This window comes from Passer montanus, unplaced genomic scaffold, assembly GCF_014805655.1.
Source record: "Passer montanus isolate IOZ18808 unplaced genomic scaffold, ASM1480565v1 scaffold15, whole genome shotgun sequence".
In the NCBI taxonomy this organism is placed as follows: domain Eukaryota; kingdom Metazoa; phylum Chordata; class Aves; order Passeriformes; family Passeridae; genus Passer; species Passer montanus.
This window is the reverse complement of record NW_024362051.1, coordinates 1,219,555-1,233,738: the sequence shown is the minus strand read 5'-3', so window position 1 is coordinate 1,233,738 and position 14,184 is coordinate 1,219,555. Positions and strand designations below refer to the sequence as shown.

Below are 14,184 nucleotides of genomic sequence, written 5' to 3'. Positions count from 1 at the left end.
ATTCTCTTTGTACTCATTTAACATTAGTGCCTCTCCAGTAAACTTTTCTTTGGTTCCCTCTCTCGGGCCACATGCTGATAGCTGGTAACCGTTTGTTGTTGTTTCCCCTGCAGTCGATGGTGCTGCTGCTGCAGAGCCAGCGCCAGTACATCTTCGAGTACGACTCCTCGGACCGCCTGCACGCCGTCACCATGCCCAGCGTGGCTCGGCACAGCATGTCCACTCACACCTCTGTGGGCTACATCAGGAACATCTACAACCCCCCTGAAAGCAACGCCTCCGTCATTTTTGATTACAGCGATGACGGGAGGATTCTGAAAACATCGTTTTTAGGGACCGGCCGACAAGTCTTCTACAAGTATGGAAAGCTATCCAAGCTGTCTGAAATTGTTTATGACAGCACGGCAGTTACTTTTGGATATGACGAAACTACAGGTGTCCTAAAAATGGTGAATTTGCAAAGTGGAGGGTTTTCTTGTACGATTCGCTATCGGAAAATTGGTCCTCTTGTTGACAAACAAATCTACAGGTTTTCTGAAGAGGGAATGGTCAATGCAAGGTTTGATTATACATATCATGACAACAGCTTCCGAATCGCGAGCATCAAACCCATCATAAGTGAGACGCCTCTTCCAGTTGACCTTTACCGTTACGATGAGATTTCTGGCAAAGTAGAGCATTTTGGCAAATTTGGAGTTATTTATTATGATATTAACCAAATTATCACCACAGCAGTTATGACGCTGAGCAAGCACTTTGACACCCACGGGCGCATTAAGGAAGTGCAGTACGAAATGTTCCGGTCCCTGATGTACTGGATGACCGTGCAGTACGACAGCATGGGGAGGGTGACCAAAAGAGAGCTCAAACTTGGTCCCTACGCCAACACTACCAAGTACACCTATGATTACGATGGAGATGGGCAACTGCAGAGCGTGGCAGTCAATGACAGGCCCACCTGGCGCTACAGCTACGACCTGAACGGGAACCTCCACCTCCTGAATCCTGGAAACAGCGTCCGACTGATGCCGCTGCGCTACGACCTCAGGGACAGGATCACGCGCCTGGGTGACATCCCCTACAAGATCGATGACGACGGGTTCCTGTGGCAGCGGGGTGCAGATGTGTTTGAGTACAACTCCAAAGGGCTCCTGACCAGAGCTTACAACAAAGCAAATGGGTGGAGTGTTCAGTACCGCTACGACGGACTGGGCCGAAGGGCTTCCTGCAAGACCAACCTGGGGCATCATCTACAGTACTTTTATGCTGATCTTCACAATCCAACAAGGGTAACTCATGTCTACAATCATTCCAACTCCGAAATTACCTCTTTGTACTATGATCTGCAAGGCCACCTCTTTGCAATGGAGAGCAGCAGTGGGGAAGAGTATTATGTGGCCTCTGATAACACAGGCACTCCACTAGCTGTGTTCAGCATCAATGGCCTCATGATCAAGCAGCTCCAGTACACGGCCTATGGGGAGATCTATTATGACTCTAACCCAGATTTCCAGCTGGTCATTGGGTTCCATGGAGGGCTGTATGATCCTTTAACCAAACTCGTGCATTTTACCCAAAGGGACTACGATGTCCTGGCTGGGCGCTGGACATCTCCTGATTACACCATGTGGAAAAATATTGGCAAAGAACCCGCTCCTTTCAATCTGTACATGTTCAAGAGTAACAACCCTCTCAGCAATGAACTGGATCTAAAGAATTATGTAACAGGTGAGACTTCTTCACATTCATAAAATTGGAAGCTGATTTGGGAAAGTAACCCAACTTCTCCTTATGAGCCCTTTGCTCAATCCTCACATCAAGTTTGGGCTGTTTTGCTCTTTTGGCTATGAAAAGAAGTGGCCATTTCTGATTCCTTGGTGCTGCTCTTCCCTGAATGAAGGGCTCTAAGTGAGAAGCCATGATGAATTAGGGAGGGAAAAAAATAAATATAAGTTTGTGTGAATATAAAATTTCAGCACATCCATAGTGCTCTTCCTATTGAACTAGTGCTGTATAAAGTGTTCATTCTAATTCTGTACCAAGAAAAGTGAAGTTATGTATAGGAATCACTGGCAGATTGGTTCAGAATCACAAACCAGAACTGCTCAGATCTGTTTCTTTCAGGGCTACTTTCAAAATTAACTACTGTCTGAGCTCATGGGCGTATTATGAACTAGCACCAAGAATGGATTTAATTAGACCTCTTTCCCATTTAACTTTTAATATGCAAACAGACTTTAGTCTTTAAAATTAAATCCTTGATGTTTTTAAGATTATTTCATCCTGAAAGACTAATAAATGTTATGGATTTTGTAGAGCTGAGAAACAAAAGCAGTTTTGATCACATATGTTAGAATTGGGCAAAACTTGTAACCCTTTCTTAATTAGGAATAATTTTTCACTTAGTAACATCACACAGTACTTGAACTAGCTGCTGGCAGTTTCTAAAAGGAAAGGTAATTAATATGTCTTCAGGAAAAGCTTTTTTTTTTAATTGAATATGCAGTATACAATAATTAGAGTAGTGATACCATTTTTAAAAAGGAACGCTCTTAATTTTAACAGTAATTTGAATTTCAAGGAAAGTGTGCATTTCCTTCACAGAAAATCATAACACGTTTCATTAGTACATTGCAACCCGATAGTAGGTGTAACACACCACAGGTTCTAGTGGAGCAACTTTGCAATTAGGAGATAATGTGATTTGTATCTGATAGTGTGAAAATACTGATGACTAAAATTACCTCTTGTCCTAAATTCAACAAAAGTCCTATTTTCATCCACTATCCTTTGATTTTGATTTTCAACATCATCATAATATGTTTTGCTATGTTCTGAAATTGTATTTATTTAATTTATCCATCCACTGGATGAAATTGAATAAGATAAATTGCATATAGGGATAACACACACCTTGTAGTCTGTGAAAATACTTCATCAGTGATGCAAATATTTGTTGCTGTAGGACTGAACAGATTATCTTAGACAAGAAGTGATTATGGTGGCACCTTTGTTGTCATAGTTTAAAAAAAAAAAGAGAACAAAACAAAACACCAAAAAGTCTCCCCCATAGTCTGTTCTTACTGTTAACCCCTGACATTGCTTTATTCACCGGTTTTGCTGAGAACAAATTTCAGTGGCAAGTTCAGTGTTGCAAAGCACATTAGGTCAGCAAAATAGTAACTGTTTTGTATGTAGGTCCTCCTCTGGTTTCTGTGGAATTGGAGCAGCTGAAGTGAATTGTTCAGGAGATACCATTTTACCATAAAATAAAATTGAAGCCTTACAAGGAGCAGTAACCCTGAGTGGCCCAAAGGTTCAGGAAAAAACAGTAAGCACCGTGTGATGGGAGATGGATACAGATACCTCATAGAGGCAGAGTATTTTACTACTTATTTGAGAGTCAGAAATACTAAGAAAAAAAAAGATTTTTGGGGAAACCAGGCTTTGCAATAGCTCAGCTCACAGAAGTGGCAATAGCAGCATCAGGAGCCACTGTAGGCCAGTGAGGAGAGATCTCCTGGGAAAGACAGGAAAGATTTTTAAGCAAAAATTATCATGAATTCTGGAAACAGGAAATGTAAAATGAGGTCATGGATTCTTTTTTGTTAAAAGAGTTATCATTTGGATAACTAAAATACATAATTAGTTCCTAATACCTGCAGAGTGAGAATTACTGTTATTAACTTACTTTCTTAGCTTTTACAGCTAGATCTGAGGATAGAGTTTTCGTGGTTGAACCCACATCTGGAACTTGCTGAGGCTTACCTCAGAGCTGAGCTGTAACACTCCCACAGAGCTCCTGCTTTCCCTGGAGGGATGGGGAGGATATTTTTATTGTCTAAATTTAGGTATCTGATTTACAAATCCAGCTTCTCACTGCTTTTAATGGAGCCTCCTGAGACCTGATGACAGCTGATGGAAGTAGGACGCAGAAGAGAAGCCATGTCTTTCCCCAAAGGACTTTGCAGATGTTTTTAGAGTGTTCACCTAATAATATATCATTATACAATACAGTTTATAGGTTACATATAGTAGCCATATCAGAAGGTGTCAGAGATGGAACAAGTACTGTATACTATAAAATATTTGGATAATTCATGTGCTCTAATGGAAAATAATGAAAGAGCTGGTATATCCCTGATGATTTAATTGTGACTTCAGTTGGTACTTGAAATTAAGGAAGTCAAAGATGGTTTTCCTATTTTTTTAATTTCCTTTATTTGTTAAACACATGTGTTTCTCACTTAGCTGTTTTCTTTCAATTTTTAGATGTCAAGAGCTGGTTGGTGATGTTTGGATTTCAGCTTAGCAACATCATTCCTGGTTTCCCTAGAGCAAAAATGTACTTTGTGTCACCACCATATGAGCTGTCTGAGAGTCAAGCGTGTGAAAATGGACAGGTAGGCAGAAAGATTAAATTACTTTTTTTTGATAAATTTGCCCCACTCTATGGATGGAATCACTGGCTCTTCTGTAGTTACAGCAGAAGGCCAAGCACTTAATTCAGTGTAAAGTGAAGTGAGTATAGCTACATTTTATACTAATGAACATATGCCTTTCTTGCCAGCCTCTGTTGTTATCATAATTACAGTGTCATTAGTTTGTCTTTTATTGAGTTATTCCTTGATTAACAAGTTGTAACTCGATTAACTTGATTAGCAATGACAAAGGGAGACTTTGTCAGGGTAATTTATCATCTGTTGTACCTTTGGTAAAACCATCCTAATAATGTGTTCCAATAAACTTAGGTTGGTACTTGTTTTACTGGTAAAAAAGGGTTCTACTTCTCACCCTGCAAGAGGTTTTCTTACCATTTTTTTTCATTTTTCTAGTTAGAGGTTTTTATGTGCTACTCCATTTAACTTCAGTTACAGCATTTGTACTTGTCAGGTTAAGGGTGGACAGCAGTATGTGGGTTTAACTTTATAATAAATTCCAGCCCATTTAATAAAATTCAGAAGAGTACCAGGCCAATTCCTAAGCTACTCTTTGCTAAGTTTATTTCATCTTTGTGGTAATACAACAAAAATAATCATATAAACCTAAACATACCACTTTCCCAGGTTTCCAAGTCATTTGAGAGTCTCAACCCCCTCTTCAGGAATTGCTTTGGTGCTTTTGGGCCCAAATTTCATCTGTTTACAAAAAAGCTTATATTCATAAGCCTTTTAGTTATATTTACTTGTTGAATCTCTGGGGAAAAGTGTCCACAAGTTAAATGCTACCTTTTAATACATTGATTCTGTTTGTTTTCAGCTCTGATTAAAATTGTGCTAGACTTGGGCCTTTCTTATTCTTCTACTGGGCATTATATGATTGGCCAAATTTGAAATGTGCAGTGCATATATGCTGCAGAGGGTGCTGAGAAGTATTTTATTTGGTCTTACAGGTGGCAAGGTGATTTACTGAATGAGTATTTACCTGCTTCTGAACAAGATGTGGGTGGATGGAGGGATGGATGGATGGATGGATGGATAGATAGATAGATAGATAGATAGATAGATAGATAGATAGATGGAAAACTGAGGGCGGTCTTTCAAAGTGTAGAATTTTTCTCTGCATGTCTTTCTTTTAAAAAAGCAAAGCAAAGATCATTATTGGTCTCTGAAATGAGTACGTTCAGATCTGCATCTTCTTTGGTGTTTTTTTTGTTCTGTTCTGCTTTCCCCAGCTAATTACAGGAGTGCAGCAGACGACAGAACGACACAACCAGGCTTTCATGGCTCTGGAGGGACAGGTCATATCTAAAAGATTACATGCCAAAATCAGAGAAAAAGCAGGCCACTGGTTTGCCACAAGCACTCCCATCGTGGGGAAAGGAGTCATGTTTGCCGTGAAGGAAGGCCGTGTAACCACTGGTGTTTCCAGCATCGCCACAGACGACAGCAGGAAAATCGCCTCCGTCCTGAACGGCGCTCACTACCTGGAGAAGATGCACTACAGCATCGAGGGCAAGGACACCCACTACTTCGTGAAGGTCGGCTCGGCCGACAGCGACCTGGTCACCCTGGCCATGACCAGCGGGAGGAAGGTCCTGGACAGCGGCATCAACGTCACCGTCTCGCAGCCCACGCTCCTCGTCAGCGGCAGGACTCGAAGGTTTACCAATGTTGAGTTTCAGTACTCCACCCTGCTGATCAACATCCGCTACGGACTGACCACCGACGCGCTGGACGAGGAGAAGGCCAGGGTGTTGGACCAGGCTCGGCAGCGGGCCCTGGCCGCCGCCTGGGCCAAGGAGCAGCAGAAGGCGCGGGACGGACGCGAGGGCAGCCGCGTATGGACAGACGGAGAGAGGCAGCAGCTCCTCAGCACGGGAAGGGTTCAAGGTTACGAGGGATATTATGTCCTGCCCGTGGAGCAGTACCCAGAGCTAGCAGACAGTAGCAGCAACATCCAGTTTTTAAGACAGAATGAAATGGGAAAGAGGTAACAAATTAACCTGCTGTCATCCTTTGCTGGATGAATCAGTAGTCATAACTGTTATCTCCTCTCCTAAGGAGATGAAGACCTAAATGGGGGCACTAGGCTGAGCTACTCTGGGATAGTAAGTGGCAAAAAAGCTCATATTTTTTGAGTTAAATGCTACTGTTCAAGTGATTAAAAACCACATCCTGAAGTGGACTAAAGCCAGACTGAAAACTCTTAACCGTACAAATTAAAAAGTACCCCTGAAATATTACCCACTTGTTCTGGGTCTAAAGAAAAACAAAAAGAAGGCCTCGTATTGTATTACCTCACTCCATTCACACGTGAGCAAACTAAGAAATCCAAGTGGGCCACTTTCACTAACCAGCTGATGAAACACAGATGATTCAGACTGCTTGTTTGATAAATATCCAAGAGGTTTTCATTTAAAGCAAAATACAGATGCATTTAAAACATGACTTTGGGGTGATTTGTGTGTAGCGAATGGAGGACAAATGAAATGCAAGTGAGAGCGCACTGGAAATAGGAAAGGAAAATATATTTAAAAGTAACAAAACCACACTTGCACTCTGACCCTCCACTTGTCTGGCCTGAAGCTTAACTTATTCAAAGAGGGCAGAGTGTAAAGTTACATTCAAAATGGTGGCTATAAATCACTACAGATAAAAAAAATTCATACTCTGTTTGTCTTTGAAGATTTCCATTGTGGACAGTATAACACAGTTACAGGGTGTAGTCTGTTTAGATTCAGTAGTTTGTTGGTATCAGTTCCAGTAGAGCTGTGGGCATTGTGTTACACTATTGCAAATGGGCACCACATCAGATCACCCTGTACATACATCAGCCAGAAGGCACAATCACTGTTTCAGATTTAAAAATTATTAGTGTGTTTGTTTGGTCGAGAAACTGAGACAATCACATTACGGTCACCACAAAAAAAAAACAAAAAAAGGAAAAAAAAAAGTCTAATAAGAACTTTGGTACAAGAACTTTTTTGTAATATACATGTATGAATTGTTCATTGAGTTTTTATATTAATTTTAATTTGCTGCTAAGCAAAGACTAGAGACAGGCAAAGATAATTTATGGCAAAGTGTTTAAATTGTTTATACATAAATAAAGTCTCTAAAACTCCTGTGAATTAGTTGTCTTCCATTGCAAAATCTTGTAAAAGCGATTCTTGTCTGGCTGTTTCTAATGCACACAGCATTTTGTATGTGGAAATGACTTCCTGTGGTTCAATGGATCCTGCAGGGGGCTGGTCCTTTGATCTCTGGGTAAGCAAAAAGTCCTTCACACACATCACCCAAAAATCTGCTTAGGACACAGGACAAAATTGATAAATGCTTTAGGAATGCCCTTTCTGCACCTCATGACTAGCAGCCCTCAAACTGCTGTGTTTCAATTCTGGAATTAGTTTAATTGCACTGAAGTAACCTCTAAACAGTTTGAAAATGTAGTAACATAATATTAAGTGGAACATGCAAGGCTGTGCTGTGAGCCAGGAAGTCTCCATGAAATCTGTCTTCTTTGGGAGATTGCTTATTTCTACCACATTTAAAAATGGGAGGTAAGATCAAAGACCCTCTCCTAAGCAAACAGTCACTCCTGGTGATGATAAAAGGGAGCCATCCATCACCCAGAGCCCTGCCGCTTTTATCTCATTTAAGGATGTAGCTGGGGAGCTCTACTTAATTTTGAGAACAGTTTTGCTTTTGGGGTTGCAAATGAGGTTTTTAATGATTCATGATAGCAACAGAGATGCTCGAGCTGATTATGGGCATAAATTCACTCCAGGGCGTTTTTAAAGCCGAGCAGTTCAGTGCCTGTGTGGTGCAGCACCTGGAGCACTGAGAAAGCGTGTCTCATTTTTCTGTGCAAACGAGAGCCACCCCACTCCACTGGGAGTCACACCTACCTGTGCACCCCACAGGCACCCCCAGCCCTGCTACTCACCCTCTGAAGATGAAGTCTGGCTGCATTTTCAGATGAAGTCCTGATTGTCCATCACTGCAGGTGTTTTTCTTTGCTGAAGGACTTGGAGCGCTGTTACATTATTATTTTGTTCTTTACAAGTGAAATCTCTTAAGGAAGTGTTTTTTAAAATGGGGGAATAAAACATGAAATCATGAAGTAGAGACATTTTGCATTATTGCAATTTGTCTGGATTACCTGGCCCTGTCCTGGTAAGCTGCTTAGCTCATCTTTTGGGATAGAATTTTTTTTGCAGTTTCAGAGCATTGAAATGAGAACCTGTTGCACAGTCCCCAGTGTCCTTCATTCTGTTACCATTCTCCTAAAGCTAAAACTCTTCAGAACTGGAGATTCTGCTACTTCAAAAGGGAACTCAGTTAAGCTAAAAGGGAAGCATCCTTTGAATATTAATGACTATCAGAAGAGATGTAACAAATTTCAGGGGATGCACTCCCTATTCATCTCCTTTGCAACTAACACACACCATCAGGATGTTCTTAAAGAGAGTTTTGGGAGATGCTGCTAAATTCTCACCAGAGATCACTGCCCCAGGGCTAGCTGTAGTTTCCAAAGCCCCAGCAATACACTTGAGCTCTTAGGCCCAGCTTAGCATTATGCTGGGCCTGACCAAGGTCATTCCCAGCTCTGCCCCTCAGCTCTGCACTTCACTTTCCCTGTGTTCCCATACAGACACTCTCTACATGGGCTACCCAGCCTGTTCTTTTGGCAAGTAAACTGCACTGTGTCCAGTGACTTAGAGAACCTTGTGTGGTGCACCAAAGAGATTGGAAGAATTGCTGTATTTTTTGTAATTATGACAAAAGAGCTAAATTCTCTCATGTCTGGAAAAACCAGCTAACTGGTAGAGCCCATTCTAAAGAGTTTTCACTTAACAAATGAGGCAGATAACTGGGCTGGTGTGGCCATGGCCAGCTCTCCTGTGGTCCCATCTGGGTTTCCCATTTCTTGAAGTATCTGTTTCTCCCTTTTTATTTCCACCACCTTCCCTTTCCCCACCTCAGACTGGTATCTCCCGTTCCTCTCAAAGCTCTTGCTTTTCCTCTTTTCCTTGCTACACTTTTCCATATGTAATAGATGCTTAACCTAAAGCACTGCCAAGGAGATGTGAACTGGATTATTCTTAATAGGGAGTAGTTAAGTGGTGGCTTTAGCAGTGACATTGTGTCTGTGTCCCCAGCAGCACTGTGACCAGGACAGAGCAAGGGCACCCATCAAAGGACCTGGCCTGGAAAGCACTCCTGGATGTGGGAAGGCACAGACCACGAGCTCAGGCAGCCTAAATACCATGAGCAGGGGTTTGCCCTCCCAGCTCATCTGAGTGCAAGCTGCTCTCTTGTTTGTAGAGAGAGCAGGACAAGAATAGGCTTCTGTTTGATGCTAAAACCAGATGGAAAATCAGCATTAGAGTACATTTTCTTTTTTTCCTTATCGGATTGCTGTAACTGAAGGAATTTAGTATTTATAACTTTGCATTTCAGCTTGGAAAAAAACATGTTTTGTTTCCTGACTTATCCCAAAGAGTGGGCTGGCTGTGGGTGTGGCACGTGTCTCAGCACAGCCTGCTCCTCTCCACCACGGCTGTTCTGCCTCTCGAGGTGGCACCGGTGGCACTTTGGCCACATGATGGCAGCTCTGCCAATGAGACATCCAGAGGTACCAGCCTTTGCCTGCTGACACTGCCTTGCCCACAGCAGTGCCCAGCAGTGCCCTGTCAGCCTTCCTTAGGGGCTGGTTATCTTGAATTAAGGCACACACAGACATTCCTCCCAAAGCTGGGCCAGACCAGTGCATCCACAAAACTCTCATGGGAGTAAATAAAGGGAAGGAACCACTTAGGCTTTTTTGGGTTTTTTGCTACCTCTAGTGCAGTGGCTGACACAAGAGCACACACTAGGTCTCTGAGAGTGCACAGAGACAGACTGAAACCTGCATGGGAGCCTGGCTCTGGCACTTCCAGTTTTCGCCTCCCATCCCTTGGGAAATGCAGCCTCTCAGAAACTTCCTGATAGGAAGGACTGTGCCAACACCTCTGTAAGCCAAGTCCCTGATCTTCACGTAGTCCAGGTTCATCACTGCTGTAAGAACAGAAGAGCCAGATATCCCTCACCTGCCCTGAACATGACCATGACAGCCTTCCAAGGCTCTTCATGTTTGTTGGTCATTTTCTGTTTAAAAGTCCAAGAAAACCACATCAGGATTGACTGCCTTTGAATAATTTGCATTAAGTGTTTTGTGCTGTCATTTCTGTAAGGTTCATGCCTTTGACAACTGACTCACAACAGTTCTCAAATAAGCACTCAATAATGATCAAACATGGGAATATCTTCAACACACAGCCGTGAGGGTACAGCCCTAAGAAACTCCAAAGGCAAAGGTTTCACTCACTGAGTTGTACCGTCCTGTGTTCATCTGGTGATCTTGCTCAAGAACCCCACATGAAGGTCAGTCATAAACTCAGGTGACCTTTGAACTGTGACTCAGTTCAAAGGGGGAATTTTACCTTACAAAATAAGGCAGATGTAATGAAGTGGTACCAGGACCTCTCTGCCTCTGAGCTGCCTCTGAACTCTTCTGCCAACAATAAAAGTTCCTTCCCAGCATCTTTCAGTACAGCCTGCATCATAAAAATTCTTTATTTACAAGGATTACTTAGTTTAAACAGTACTCACTGCTTTTGAAACTTGTCACTCCTCTGGAAGCAAACTCACTTCTTTACCCCTGTGGCACCAAGTTCCAAGGGCTGTGCTATAGAAGAGGGTCAGCAGATGCTGACAGAGCTGCAAAAGGTTTTTTACTCTGCACATCTCTGAATTGGCAGCAAGATCTCAGAGCCTTAGAGCCACTTTGGGCCCACAGAAAGCAGTAAAGGAGCATGAGCAGGTGGCTCCATGGGGCAGGGTCTGTCTGTGAAGGCTCTGCTGCTGGTTGTACCAACATACAGATATATATTGCATGCTGTTACTGCTCAGTCAGGTCAATAATATCAGAACAATTCTGTCTTACTCCTCTGTATATCTGTCATCTCCACAATGAGCACAGCAACATTTGAGCATGACTAAGAGCTCCAGGAAGGCAAATACCATTGCCAGTGTCAAAGCACCACCTCCCCTGCATTCATAAAGCCTTTTCTGCTTCTGCCTAACCCAGCACAAATGGGTTAAAAGCAGCACAGGGCTGGGCACAGCTGGAGCTGTGATCATGAGCTGTGTGTGTCTACAGCAGCAACACCTGGCAGGTGATTACCTGAGCTGCTGGGAAGAGCAAGTGGCATGTAACAAGCAGCTGAGACTGGGTCACACAAATACAGATACAGAATGCTTTGCAGCACCCTCACAGCAGGGCCCATCACACTCAGGGGTTAAGCTGATCATTTTAATCTCAGCTGACTGATAGCTCACTGTGTCAGCTCAGCCTCTCCACCGCAATCACCAAAAATAAGCAAAACCACAGAGGTGGAGGCACCTGTGTGATGTGCTCAGGTACCCAAGCCAGGCATGCAGCCAGATGACCAGCAAGAAAAAGAAAACAGCTTGGCAGGGAAGGCAGGGACTGGACCCTGCCAGCCTCTCCCACACATAGTTTGGGGTCTGCCTGCCAGCACCCTGCAGGCTGCCCAGCCTTCTCCACCACCAGCTCCAGGAGCCTCTTCTAACCTGCTGAGCGTGGGGTTTGCACCAGGGGCAAGAGGCAGTGCCCAGCAGATGCCCTGCACCCACCCATCTGCTCCAGTTCACCTGGAGCTCAGCAGGTACCACCAGCCCTGCCCAGGCTTCCCCACACCTGCTGCAGTGTTGCTCTTCAAAACACACATCTTATGTCACAGGTTAGTCTTCCCCTCATGTCCTTGTTCATTAAAATACTTGTGTAGCATCTTAGGAGGATTTAATGGTTTCAGTCAGGCTACTTCTGAGCTGAGGAGGAGGACAAAAAAAGCAAGTAATAAAGCAAAATGTGGTAAAAACACCACGGGAGAGAGCTGTGTGCCAACTTTCAGACAAGCAAATGAATGCAGCCAATTTATAAATCCTTAACAAATAGGATTTACAATAGAAGTGGCAGTTAAGCCATCATGAGTACTAAAGGTGGCAGGCAGTGCTCTGTAATGCTGTCCGTGCTCTGCAGCAGCAGCTCAGCAGCATTGCTATTGGAGAAATTGTATTTACAGAAGTTTTTCATCTTTAGATGACAGCTTTTGGCAGGCTTTAGTCTAATTTGGTGGTTGCATACAAAAGGAAAATCGGCCAGCAGGACTCCGGGCTGTGCCACTGACTATGCTGCTAAAACCCAGGCCTTGTGACTGTGTCAAATACCTCTCTGTCCTCAAACTCCACTAGCTGCAGCCATCACATAAATGAAAGTAAAATATTAAGAAATATTAGTGTTATAAATCAGCAATCTCATTTTTAGTTGTTGGCAATAGTCACTGACTCAACAGGCACTATTTGATAAATCAGACTTTTTTATCTGTCAGAAGTTCTCTGGAGAGAATAAAAACCTGATTCCTGCTAGCCTGTGAAGGCTGAGTGATCTTTTAGAAAACATCCCCATCTCAATGCCTTGGTCTGTGTCCAGGAGGGGAAGGCAGGTTATTAAAAACCTTGGGACAAAGCACATGAGAGGAGAGTTTTCACACTTAGCACAGGGCCCTTATTGAAAAGCAGGGGTTGGTGTGGGTGGAGGCTGCTGGAGGGCTTGAAGTCCAGCTCATTCTTTGCTTACAGAGTGTCCCAGGACAGGTGAGGACAACTCCATTTTAAGAGCATGTCCAGCTGAGATATTAATATCTTCAAGGTTGGCACTAGCAACCTATTCAGTGCTCAGTCAGCCTTACAGCAAAATCAGTATTTCTTGTTTAACCAGAACTCCGTATTTTTTCCTTTGCCTTTTTCCTCTGCCATGTCAGTGGGCACCACTGAGACAATCCTGGCTCTCTTGTCATCACTCCTCCCTTTGGATACTCGTACACAATTAGTAGATCACCCCAATCCACCTCCTCTCCAGGTTGAACAGCCTCAGCTCCCTCAGCCTCCCACTGTTTCAGATGCTCCTGTCCCTTCACCACCTTACTGCCCTTTGCTGGGCTCTCTCCAGTACGTTCATGTCTTGTACACTGCTCACTCAGAGCCAGACTCAGCACTCCAGCCACACCTCACTGGTGCTGAGCAGAGGGGAGGGATCACCTCCTCAGCCCCTCGGTGATGCCCTGGCAAACCCAGCCCAAGGTGCTGCTGGCTCTCTCTGCCACAAAAACATAGTGCAGGCTCAGGATCAACTCCTTGTCCTGCAGGTCCTTTTCTGGAAAAAGAACACCTTTACATCTGGCTGGCCTCCAGCGCCGACTGGTGCTTGGGGTTGTTCCTCCCAGGTACAGGACTCTAAACTTCTTTTGCCAGTCCTCATGAGGGTCCAAGCAGCCCCTCTCTCCAGCCTGTGCCCCTGGGTGGCAGAAGACCCTCTGGTTCATCAGCTGCTCTGCCTCGAACCTGCCCCAGTTGCCATGGCACTGCCAGCCAGCCTGGCAGGGCCATCAGCCAGCTCCCTCGGCCCTCCGGGCTGCATCCCTGCAGCTCACAGGGATGTCCACGGTTCTTTTGTTGCTCGGACCTGACCCTGTTCCACCGACCCCCAAGGCAACCCTCGGCAGCTGCGGACGTGCGGCTGGACAGATTGCCAGGCAGCAGGACAGGCTGCCAAGGCACCTGGCTCCTGTCCCAGCAGCAGCAGCCTGCCCGCGGGGACAGCCCAGTGTCCCTCGGC

The 14,184-nt window shown here is 44.2% G+C and overlaps 1 protein-coding gene across 2 annotated transcripts in view; it reads left to right on the top strand.

Moving 5' to 3' along the window:
* The window catches only part of TENM2 (teneurin transmembrane protein 2), a 616,650-nt gene extending 609,077 nt beyond the window's left edge, over positions 1-7,573 (top strand). For both annotated transcript variants that reach the window (XM_039701625.1, XM_039701624.1), the window contains 3 exons: positions 114-1,728; positions 4,273-4,403; positions 5,675-7,573. In XM_039701625.1, coding sequence (XP_039557559.1) covers positions 114-1,728; positions 4,273-4,403; positions 5,675-6,436 — 2,508 coding nt within the window. In that variant the 3' untranslated portion in view covers positions 6,437-7,573. The remainder of the gene's footprint in view (positions 1-113; positions 1,729-4,272; positions 4,404-5,674) is intronic.
* Positions 7,574-14,184: the final 6,611 nt, after the last annotated feature.